Below are 12,204 nucleotides of genomic sequence, written 5' to 3'. Positions count from 1 at the left end.
GTTTTTAAATTTTATTGTGAGAACTATTAGTTTTTAATGTTAAAAAGACACATTATATATAACATACATTTATTTAATGACTACATTTATACTAATAATTGACAAATTAGTGAAAGTCATTCATTATAAATGACTATTCAAAAAGAGAATTGAATTTTTTTTAAATCAAAATGAGATAGCAATGAAAATTATTTTTAACAAAAGTTAAAATTACAAGTATTCACAACAGGGGACATGCATGTTTTAATTATATTTATTATATTTATATTTATATTTATCATATTCCTGGATTGCCCCAGTACTTCCAGCAATGAGTTTATAAACATTTTATATTTTATATATAGACTACCCCCTCTGCAGTTTTGTTTACTGTCTTTCTTCATCTCTGAGATTCATATTTTATTTGTCAAATATGTCCTACATCCAAGAAATTTGATGCTTTGAGTTAATTTTTTTTACCATTTACGGAAATGACGTACAAAACACAGTCAACAACTGTGCAATAATACAAAACTAAAACATACACGTAACACAAATATAGATACATTATATACATATAAAAATAATTTAGGGTAAGATGGATGTATTATATGTACAGTAAAAAGGATGTGACATGATATTTCAACGACAAGAAGTGGGTGACATCGTGTCAGATGGTTCTTGACAATGTATGACAGATTCAGGTGTTCATTAGAGTGATGGCCTGAGGGAAGAAACTGTTCTTGTGTTTAGTATTGCTAGCATACAGTGTTCTGTAGTGTCTACCAGAGGGGAGAAGCGTGAACATGTTGTGTTTTGGGGTGTAGTGGGTCAGCAGTGATGTGAGCTATCCATTTTCTGACACTGGAAGTGTCCTGGATTAAAGACTCTGCAGTGCCAGTGATCTCATATTGTCCCACACTCCCATACTGTCTATCAGAAATAAAGAAAATCATGTCATGGCACACTGACGAGACATACTGTATGTAACTGGAGGAGGGATGGATATATGGGAATTTCTACATGGAAACACATTCCCAACGTTATTGCAGATGCAGCTTATTTCTATTTGATTTCAGCTTGGTGTTAACATGTCCAAATGCCCAATTTTGCTAATTTCTCATGTTGGAGACCAAAAAGTAGGATATGCACTGGAATCGCTATGGTGTACTTAGAGACAGCATAAATTTATCGGGGGTCGGGGGGTTATTAATCATTGCACTGTCACCAAGCAGATTATTGCTTTCGTTGAAGACTGGAAATATGATGGATTTATAATAATAATAATAATACATTTTATTTGTTGGCGCCTTTCTTGACACTCAAGGTCACCTTACAGGATAAAACACAAGAGTAAAACAAATCAATAAATACATTCATAAATTAATGGATACATAAAACAATAATAAAAGCAGTGTGAAATATTACAGTGAGTATGCCAGTTTAAACAGATGTGTTTTGAGTTTGGATTTGAACAGTTGTATTGAATCAGAGTTACGGAGGTCTGTGGGGAGGGAGTTCCAGAGATGAGGAGCAGAGCAGCTGAAAGCTCTGCTCCCCATGGTAACAAGGTGGGCTGGGGGGACGATGAGGTGGATGGAGGAGGAGGATCTGAGGGAACGGACTGGTATGGAGACATGGAGGAGATCAGAAAGGCAGGGAGGAGCGAGGTTATAGATGGCCTTGTAGGTGAACAGCAGGATTTTGTAGTGGATGCGGTGCAAGTTTATGTAACTATTGAGCATTCAGATGTGAAAATTGTAATGTAATCTGGTACTGTGTGATAAAAAGAGGAAGTCATACTAAATATTCACTTTTCTAAAATGTCTCTATACAAGCTCATCTCAAACGGACAGAAAGACAGTGAAAATATGGTCTGTTGCCAGATTAGTAAACAGATTTATTATAAAGGTAAGAAAATTGACCAGATTTTTAATAACAGGGATTTGCAGTAGATGAAACAACATTTTGTACCATGTTATAATGACAGTAACAATGTTAGTTTTTTCTCTCATGTATTTAACTTAAATACAACCTTAAATCCTGAATTTCTGCATAATGTGCGAATGAAAGTGTAAATTTAAACATTTAATTTAATACACACTTAAGTTATCAGAATTTATTTACTCTAAATTTTCTGATTTAATTTTAATTTAATATAAAGAAAAATAACTGTTTCCAGTTACATGAATCAGTCATAAACAGCTACCATTGTCTCCAGGAAAGCATGTTCACATTAACTGTATTTTCTTGTTTACAAAATTGTGTTTTCATCAATTACGAGGACAACTCTGACTCATTTTTATTTCCTGGAAATATTCACTAACCTCAAAGCAACACTCTAACATGTAATGACTTACATTATGAGGACTTTTTATGTCCTCATAAGGAAGTCAAGTCCCAAAATTTAAAGTAAACAGTTTTATGTTCTCACAATACAAGTAATGCAAGTTTACACACACACACACACACGCCTTTCAAATTAGATTAACAAAAGCCACGTTCTGTCAACATCTGCACTGTTAAGACGGTAACATCAATAAAAATCTTCAAACACAACAGTCAGTGCCGGCAGGTGCTATAAAAAGCTAACTTGACTAAAATTAGAATGAGTCATATGTTTTCTCTCCTGTCTTGTTTGGCAGGATGAAGCTCAGTCATGCTGCATGTGGTGTACTCAATGTTCAGCTTCCGAGCAAAAGATATGAAACCGTGAGTTAAAGGAAGCTCCTGTTTGCAAACGCATCCGAACAAACAAAAGCTCAAATTCTTAATTTTTATTATATTTGGTCAGTTTTATTGCTGAGTCACTGTTATGTGCCACCCATGAAGCTTACAGCTTTATGTTACAGATACCGGTAATCCTGATGCTATCTTATATCTGGAATGACCCTGACTGAATGGTCACTCAGGTTGACAGCTTTAATAATATTTGTCATATCTTTTTACAGGAAGGCATTTAAAAGCCACAATGAATGATTAAAGATAAATGTTCATATCCACTTTATGCTTTCAGTAATTGGATTTAGATAGCCTGCTAACATCAGAAGAAGAGCTTATTAAGAGATGATTGAAGCTGAATGAATAATCACCACTTTACAACAATTACTCTGATTCTGTTCAGTATAAGACAGTCATGGAGCCGCTATAATTTCATTAACTGTATTAGTCTTAATGACATAGTTAAGGGTACAAGAGGCACTTGACCCATTTTAAAAGCATAGACATTTCAAATCCAATCCTTTTCCCAAATAATGACAAATGAAGACAGTTAAAGGATGAATTTCATTGAGTAATATTTCGGTTTTAAGTGTGGACAGCAATCAAAACTTCCTGATCTTATACAATTAATTGGACTTTGTCTTTGATTTGTCATCCTGCTTTAAATTACATTAAAAACCCAGGGATCCCTGACATATTTATGTGCACTTTCTTCTCACAACCACTGGAGCGCAGTGCTTACAAAGAGCAAAAAAGAGGGCTCACTTGGTGAAGGCAGTAAAATACTTTTCTTCCAGCTCTTAAAAATTCAAAGTGAAATATTCCTTTGCACTAAGCAAACTGTCACGTGACGTCAGAGAATGAAGAGGCCCGAATGGTCTGAATCACCAACTAAAGATTCCACTCATGGTCCCGATGCCGGCATGGAGGGAAGACATGTCAAACTCCTAATGAGTAGGATGACAAAGCAGACAACAAAGTCAAGCAGCAAACAGTGATTGACAAGAGCTATATTCAGAATATAAATCTTATACAACTTTACGCTCCAGGTTCACTTATCTTAGAGGAAAAATGATCAATTTCAATCCATTAAATTGATTGTGATGTTAATTTTATGATTAAAATATTACCATAAAAGGTTTTAAACTTCTACTCTAAAAATGAAACAACTGATTAAAAGTCCCAGACTGTCCAATAATAATTTCTTAATCATTTCACTATTACATCATAGATTCTGATGAAGTCCAGATTTATTTCTCATTTAAGCCCCATATACTGGATAAATCTTTGTTTTGATCATATACACCTTCACAGTTATGGAAAAAACAAACAAACAAAAAAACATATGTTACATTTAGATTCTTTGTTTAATTTCAACAAGTAGTCTGAAGGCTTAAAGATAGAAATAGCATATATTTGTCAAACAGCAACAACTGCATAAAGTCCAGCAAAAGTTTGCAGCATAACTTTTTTTTCTTTTTTCCTTCTTTATCATCCTAAATCCATACAATTTAAAAGGAGAAAAAAGGCAGTCAGAGAAGGGCTTTTGTGTTTTTTTTTCCCCCCAATATGATTATTGACATTTGTAGGATGTCTTATTGTGCTGTCTTATTTTTTTCTTCATATTAAATGAAATAAAATTAATGTTTTTTTCACTTCAATAGAGGAGAGCCCAAAGATAAAAGAGAATTTAAAAAAGTAACTTCATGTTCTGTCCACTATAAACCAGTATCTGGTTTCATGAAGTGAGAAGGAGCCACTAACACCAGTAGAGCTGGTAAGTAAAATATTTACTCTAATACCTAAACTTTCATTAAAATATTTTTAATCCAAGCATATACAGAAACTTTTTTTCCTGGAGGGTCATTTAGTAATTATTATTTTTTTTTAATTACATCTTATAATCAGACTATAATTCTAATTGTGAAAGATGTTTTCAAATTTAAACCAAGAGTTGAATTAAGCCAGCTGCCCCATGAATATGGGGCCTCATAAGAAAGACCACTCCATAAAACTCAAGGTAGTTTATATCTATATATAAAACATATGGTAATATGACAACTATATTGCTTCAAAAAGTCATTTAGCTTTAAGGTTAAAAAGAGTCGGAGTGTCTGAGTGCTAGATCACTCAAACTGCTTTGATTCAACTGAACAATCATCCATGTTTGCTTGTGTAACTGTTCTTGACTTTAGCAGAGGTGGATAAGTCTGAATCGGGAATAAAACGAATACATACAGGTAATTTCTCTCTCTCTCTTCATCTCTTTCAGCACCAGACAGCTCCCATTTTTTCTACCCGGCTCCAAAGAAGGCCTGTCACGTGATCCTTTTTAGGGCATGACGTCAAATGTTGACATTAAAACAGTTTAATTAATGATGATGTTTGAATTCAAGATCTTTTCCTTTTTTATGCCTTGGCTCGGCGTCTTTCATTGACGCGAAAGACTGGCTGCACTCCAATGGGACGGTGGGACGATGACGCAGCCGCCCACTGCCCCCCACCCCCACTCCCACCCTCCCATCCTCTCCTCCGTGACAAGTGATAAAGGCATGTCTTTCTGATTCATGATAAAAAACCAAAGGGGGTTAACTTCACAGGACACAGGAAAGTTTCCCCACAGATGTTTGTGCGCTCTTTGTTCCGTCCATGCGAATATACGTAGAAAATCCCGAAAACTGAGCCGCGGGCGCACAGTGGGCTGCACACTCGGAACGAGCGCAAGGACACTAAAGAAGCGCTTCACTGAGGGGAACAGAGGAAAAGCAGAGGAAGGGAGAGCGAGAGAGAGTGTGTGAGAGAGATTGAGATAGAGTTCCTATCTCACTCTCGCAGTTGAGGTCTTCAACGGATCGTGCATCTCGCAACTGGTAAGAAGAAACCCTTTTCGGGTTGTTTTACGCTGCGTAAAAGTAGGGAGATATTGGACAAAGTCAGGCGTGGTTGTATGTTTGATTGTAGAAACTCAAATGTTTGATTTGAAACTAAATATCACGAGAAAAAAACAAAACAAGCAAACCTCTGTTCTTAAAAGAAATGTACTTATCAGCAGATTGAACTGATTACACACCTGTTAACTCATGCTGTCCGTTTTGTCTTTTGCAGCAGGACAATGTCTAGTAAAGCGACTTTAGCATTACTCATCTATGGAATCATAATGCATTACAGCGTCACCTGCTCACCTGTGGGGCTTAGCTTTCCAAGTGTTAGGTATGTACCCTCTTTCAAGAGTCACTTTTTGTGCTTTAGAAAGCAGTGTTGCATGACTTCTGAGCAGCAGCAGCGGCAGGGCACAGACTAAAGACTATATCTGCTCTTCAGTAAGTTGTCTGTGAGGATAATAGCCTGTTGGGCTACTGGATAACATCATCTGACAGCCGATCCATAAAACTGAGACACATTCACCAGGGAGCGGCAGTAACGTAATTTAGGCTGCTGTGGCGGTGAAGTACAGTCTCGTTCTAACCCGAAGCCATTAATCGACGAATTTATGTGATTGGACAATGAATAGAAATCAATTTAGTGCAAAAAGAAAGCTCAGATTTTTAGAGCAACAATTAAAAGAGCTGGTGCCATGTAACATATCCAATTTAACAGACTCAAGGCCGTTTCTGTTCCATCATTACGCACTTTGATCCTTTATCCACCTGAATTTTGTTTAAAAATATTCATATAGTAACACTAAAAAAAGCTGCCGTTTTTTCTTTATTCTGACTTCACAGTGGAGTTTATGATGAGGATGGTAATTCTTTACCGTCTCTGGATTATGATGGAGACCAGATAGAGGTGAGAAGCCCTTCATCAGTCGCTGACGACGTTTTCAGTTTCTTCTACCCTCCGGAGAAAAGGTGACTATCATCATCATTAGCGCCTTAAAAAAACTTTTTATATTCACATCAACCATGGAGACATCCATGTTAAAACACCTCGTTGTTACATTTCTGTCTTGTCTATGTTTTATGTGGCTCAGCGTGTCGTCTACATATTCTAACTTCAAACACAGAGTTTTGTTGCTATTCTTCTACTAAGAATTCCCGGCTAAAAAATCTCTTCAAAAGATAGCCATTAAAATAATTACAATAAAATAACAATAATTACATAACGAATATTTTTTTTTTTTGAAAATTTCGAAAAAAAGTAATTTAAATTAAGAAGAAGAAGACAAAAAAAAAAAAAAAAACAAACAAAAAAACAAAAAACGAGATTACTTTGGGACTCAAGTTTCCACGCATGATAGATTCTTTTTGCATGGAAGCGACTTGATATTTGTTGCCTCTTGCGCTGGGTTTGTGGTGTTTTTCACTGTGTGGCTATTTATCATCCCAGAACGGAAAGGCATGCAGACGGCATGTTTAATAAAGCCTACAGGAAAGCGCTGGGTCAGTTATCAGCAAGGAAATACCTTCATTCTCTGATGGCAAAACGTGTAGGGTAAGAACATCTTTTTGTTTGTCGCCTTTGTTTGTATGTTTCTGATGTTTTCTGTCCTTTGTGGCCTTTTTAAATGTTGACTGGTCCTTTAAAAGCTCATAATTCACGCTGTTACACGTACCGTTTATGTCTGTGGTCCCATTATACCTCAACATCTTGTGAAATCTGGCGCCCTCGCCTACTGAATCCGTCTTTATTAATGCTACAAAATCGTCAGGGAAGGCGCAAACGGCCACTTAATTGATTTGGGAAGTGTCAGTTTCTTAGCTGGCTGCTGAGTGAAGAATAATCCCGCGCACCTTTAAATTTATTTCCATATGAATAATGTATGGGACCAAATCCCATGGTTTCCGGTGGAGAGAGGGAGCGGCAGTTATGAGCAGGTCTATCACATCTTAGGGAAAAATAGATGCTGAAATTCTTTTGGGGAGGGTTAAAGTGAAGGAGAGAGAATATGAATACGTTTTCCCAATTAAAGGGCTCATTTAGCAAAGCTTTTTCATGAAAATTCCCCTAAAATTGTACTGCACTTCCATACAGCGTGGTCCCTAAAATGCTCCAAAAGAAGGATCTGTGCACAGCACTCCAGACTGCATTGAACAAAATGGGGAAACTGATCATATTTTCCCTTTTAAATGGTGGCACAGTTCAAGAGCCCAGGCTCTGCACCTCAGCACCACAGGCTGTACAAACAAAGAGGGGTGGGGGTAATATGATTGCACTTGTTACAATATCATTGTGATGACAGAGACCTGTGTCTCTTCTTCCCTCACAGTGGTGGGAAAACGTTGGATGACAGCTCAGAGTCCCTCTCCAAGCGACACTCAGATGGGATCTTCACAGACAGCTACAGCCGCTACAGAAAGCAAATGGCAGTCAAGAAATACCTGGCAGCGGTCCTAGGGAAAAGGTATAGACAGAGAATTAGAAACAAAGGACGGCGGCTGGCATATTTGTAGCATCCTCCTCTCCTCCACCTGAATCAAAAAAGAAAAAAAAAAAAAAAAAGGAAAAAAAACTTGTGTGTGCAGCCCCAGATGAAGTCATTTTAAGATCTGACCAATCAGTGGATCACTTTTGTGTTATTAAACATGTATTTATGTATGAAGCAAGCCATTAAATGAATATTTTGATAATAATATTGTTTTTTATTTTGTACTTAAAGCACTTCAGGATGCACATATCTCCTTTGTGGACCAACATTTGTTTATTTAAAAATATATTTCATCTCTATTTATGTTCTCTATTGGTTTAATTTAATTTCAAGGCTTTATTGAGAGGTCACAACTGTTTAACATGATCTGCTCCAACAGCCCTGTCTTTTAAACATTTAGTGAAGAGATAAAAATGAGAGGAAATAAATAGTTTAAAAGACAATCAATGCATTAAAATGCTGCTTTTTGTAAAGTGTAATTAAGAGTTTAGTTGTCTTTATTCACAACAGCCTTGAAGACATAGATTTTCATCATATCCTACAAGAGATAGACTTTGATGTCCTCCCGGACGGGGATGAGTTTGGAGCTTTTTTGAAGAACTGGTTGAAACAGTTCTTTCCCGAATTTGCGGTGAGTTTTCCGCTCTTTCCTGAGGCCATTTTATCACTGGGGGCCTCTCATGGCCCCTCCCCTTTTTTTCTTCTTCTCACTTTGTGATCTTGCTTCAAACACTCGAACCCAACTCTTCTTCCACCTCATTTGTGCTCCTGTCTCACAGATTTTCATTCCACCTGTAAAAAAACAAGCATATAGGCTTGAAATGGAAAGGCTTTGCTTGGGCCAATATACTATACATATCACAGATTGATTTCAAGAAAATAAGTGGCTTTAATAATGCTTGTTTTTAAGTTGGAAAATTTTTCCAAAAGAAAGATCCCAAATCTGAGATGAGAACCAGAGTACTTTTGAGGTTTTTCTCGCCCTGTTTTTCTTCCACATTGTTTATAAATTGAGCTTACTTCTTTGACTCATGTAAAGTGCCAATCCTGTGTTTTTCTGGACTTCATGTGTTTGGAAACCTCTTAATCTGCTAAAGGTTTTCTCATGTCTCTCTGCCCATATAATAAGTATCACTCTCATCCCAAGCACCATCAGGCAAAAAAAAAAAAAAAAAAAAAAAAAAAAAGTAGAGAAAATAAATGATACTTGTTATATGGTGACTTATCCATCAGTTTGTTCTTTGTGAGAGACATATGAGGCAGTTTGAACTCTTGTGTTTGAACCCTCTGGATCTATTGTGCTTCCCTTTTCTGTCATGTGAACCAATGTACAAACTACAATAGACTGCATGATTAAAGTAATTGCACTAGCCACCGCATCTGTGCAGACAACTAGATGGTTTTGCTTGCTTTCTGACTACTACAAACATACATACCTACCTGTCATTGCTGGATGTTATTTTATGTTTCATTTTCCTCACTTACATTTCAACACTAGCTGTATGTTGAACCTTGTCCTCTATTGAATAATCACTGAATGTACTTTACTGCTGGCAAGAATTTCAAACTCTAATGTCATGCTTTATAATTTCTGGAAAGTTTTGTAACCTAATTTGAAATTGTTTATAAGGGAAAAAATATGTGAACAAATACAGGGATTAGTTTTATCATATATAGCTGCAAATTATCACACAAGCAGCCCCAGCTGATCACATTTAAAGAACATTATAAGCAGAAACACAGTTAAGAAGATACCAAGGTTGAACCAACTGATCATAAACAGGCTGGGTTTGGGAAAGTAAGAAAATCAGACAAAATCTATCCAACCAGACTCAGAGTTTATACATTTCTTACGAAATACACGAGACCAGGCCAGTGAAACAAATAACAGGGTAAAGTTATTCAGTTTGTATTTACTGTATCAATCTTTCTTTAATTTTGCATTCCCCTCCAGGCTTTGTGACGCAGGGAGCAGTTTGCGGCTGTGGTGCCTTGCATCGACTTTAAAATCGCCATGAATCACAGATGGCTATTTAGTGGCCCTACTATGCTGCACATCATCAGCTTAACATTTCACCCTTTTCTGTTGTTGTCTTTGTGTTGCACCAATGTTTGATAGGATCCTAGGCGCCATCCAACTTAGACGTCAAGCGTTTTTGCTTTCACTGCTTTTCCTTTGCATCTTGTTTTAGAGCATTAGATTTGTTCATGGAAACAGAGGAAAGCGCTAGCTTCTCCATGAAAGATCATATGTATTATAATGAAAGCGCCAATAGCCTTACAAAACTGAAATAATCTTTAAATATATATATATATATATATAATATATATATATATACTGTGTGGAAAGTGAATATTAGATTATTACTTCTAATGGCAATCTGCAAGGGTCAAGTCAATAAATGTCTAAAAAAAAAGGTGTTGTAAGATTTGTATGAATAAATTTTTGTAAACAACAAATATTTCGTCTAATCTTTGAAAGCAGTATCACCATAAGCCTTAAATACATTTAAAAGGAAGAGGATGAAACAGACTCATGACAACTGAACTACTACAGACCCATCCTTGAAAGCTTTAGCAAGATGCTACAGTACGGAAGGCAGGGCAGATCAACATTGGCTTTAACACATCAGAAAAAAGACAGTAAAGTATCAAATAAACTGCACTCAGAACAATATATTACAAATCATTGTCAGAAGCAGACAAACATGGCTCATATTGGAAAAATAACAAGTGTTCATCCCTTTTTTCCCTCCTCATTGTGGGTGTTATGTGTTGTTTGGATGGTCAGTAAGTTCAAAATGCTGCAAAATAAATCAGTGAGCCAAACAAACAAAGGAAAGCTGGGAGTAAAAGGAGACTAAAAGTCTATGCCCCGTCTTCACAGTGATTCAGTGGGTTTGGCAGAGAAACAGTGACACCAGTTGGTTGGGTGTCTGCCTCCCCTCGGGACAGCATGAGTAAAGAGACGTGGGAGGGATCACCCAGCCTGCACCACACACTGCCTCGCTGCACTTTACGCCTTACCACGACTTCAACAGTCGCCACCAAGAGTCTGTGAGGGTTGGTGGAACAGTTGGCTGGGCTCAATGCTGGTACATGCATTTTGTGGAAACACAACAATGTGAAGCAAAGGAGTGGGTTTGCACAAAAGGACAGTTAGAGACAAATAAATTGTTTTCAGTTTTGAGACCCATATACATGCACAGAATAGTTGCAAGCTTGAAGAAAATAAAACTTTCCAACTCATCAACATGACTGATATGCTTAATCTATTTACAAACAAAAGCAAAACAGCATGATTCAGTATCACCATTCCACATTGTAAAGTTAGAAGCTATAACCTCTATATACATATCACCAGAATTTATTCTATTACCAGAAAGTTTTGGATGGTTGAGGTTAACGGTTGAGGTCAATTTGGTGCATATTGTCCTGCGGGGTGCTGGAAGATAAGCAGCAATAGTAGCTATATTAAAACACTCTTTGAGCTACTGAACACAGACTTGCATTTCTGTGTTTGTTTTCCCTAGCTTCATAAAAATAAATAAAAATACAAGTTTATTTAAAGGTTCAAAATAATTTTAAGATTTCATGGAATCGACTGGATTCATAGGAAGCTTTTAAAGTGGCCTGATGAACTAACATGGACATTACTGAATTGAATTGGACAGAATTATAACTACAACTGGGTTGAATGAGACTGGTTTTAAATGGACTTGAGCTAAAGTTGTTTATGTTCTCTAAAAACATCTCTGAGATTACTTTTTTGTGAACTAATGCTACACGAATAAACTGAACTGAACTGCATTAATGTCTGTATATTAAAAGAAAGGAGTTGCAAGTTAATGTAGTGGTTGACATTTTTAACTCACAGGAGGAGGGTTCCTGGTTTGCATCTTGCCTTAGGCCTTGTGTAGGGCTTACATTTCTTCCTGTCCCAGTTTCTCTCAGGTATTTTGCTTACTCCCACCTTTCAAAAACATGCATATTAGGTTAATTTATTGAACGTGTCCTTAGAGAATGATCCACTCCCCTTTGATTCATTAAAGCAGCTTAGGCCACACATCAGTCTCCGCATGTAGTGGGCTTAAGTCAGCTTTATTGTCAATTCTGCAGCATGTACAGGACAAACAGAG

The 12,204-nt window shown here is 36.7% G+C and overlaps 1 protein-coding gene across 3 annotated transcripts; it reads left to right on the top strand.

Moving 5' to 3' along the window:
- The first annotated feature begins 5,244 nt into the window (after nt 1-5,244).
- On the top strand, nt 5,245-10,525 carry adcyap1a (adenylate cyclase activating polypeptide 1a). Of its 3 annotated transcripts, XM_041969066.1 has the most exons (7): nt 5,245-5,570; nt 5,806-5,910; nt 6,423-6,548; nt 7,027-7,131; nt 7,907-8,041; nt 8,576-8,696; nt 10,020-10,525. In XM_041969066.1, exons 2-7 carry the CDS (start codon nt 5,813-5,815, stop codon nt 10,026-10,028), a joined length of 594 nt encoding a protein of 197 aa, XP_041825000.1. In that variant the 5' UTR covers nt 5,245-5,570; nt 5,806-5,812; the 3' UTR covers nt 10,029-10,525. The 3 variants fall into 3 exon arrangements, with proteins under 3 accessions (XP_041825000.1, XP_041824999.1, XP_041825001.1); XM_041969065.1 differs by having other exon boundaries at nt 5,246-5,570; nt 8,576-10,525; XM_041969067.1 differs by lacking the exon at nt 7,027-7,131 and having other exon boundaries at nt 5,246-5,570; nt 8,576-10,525.
- Nucleotides 10,526-12,204: the final 1,679 nt, after the last annotated feature.

The sequence above is a fragment of the Melanotaenia boesemani genome, chromosome 18 (assembly GCF_017639745.1).
Source record: "Melanotaenia boesemani isolate fMelBoe1 chromosome 18, fMelBoe1.pri, whole genome shotgun sequence".
NCBI lineage: Eukaryota > Metazoa > Chordata > Actinopteri > Atheriniformes > Melanotaeniidae > Melanotaenia > Melanotaenia boesemani.
The sequence above is the reverse complement of the archived record's forward strand: the minus strand, read 5'-3'. Positions and strand labels throughout refer to the sequence as shown.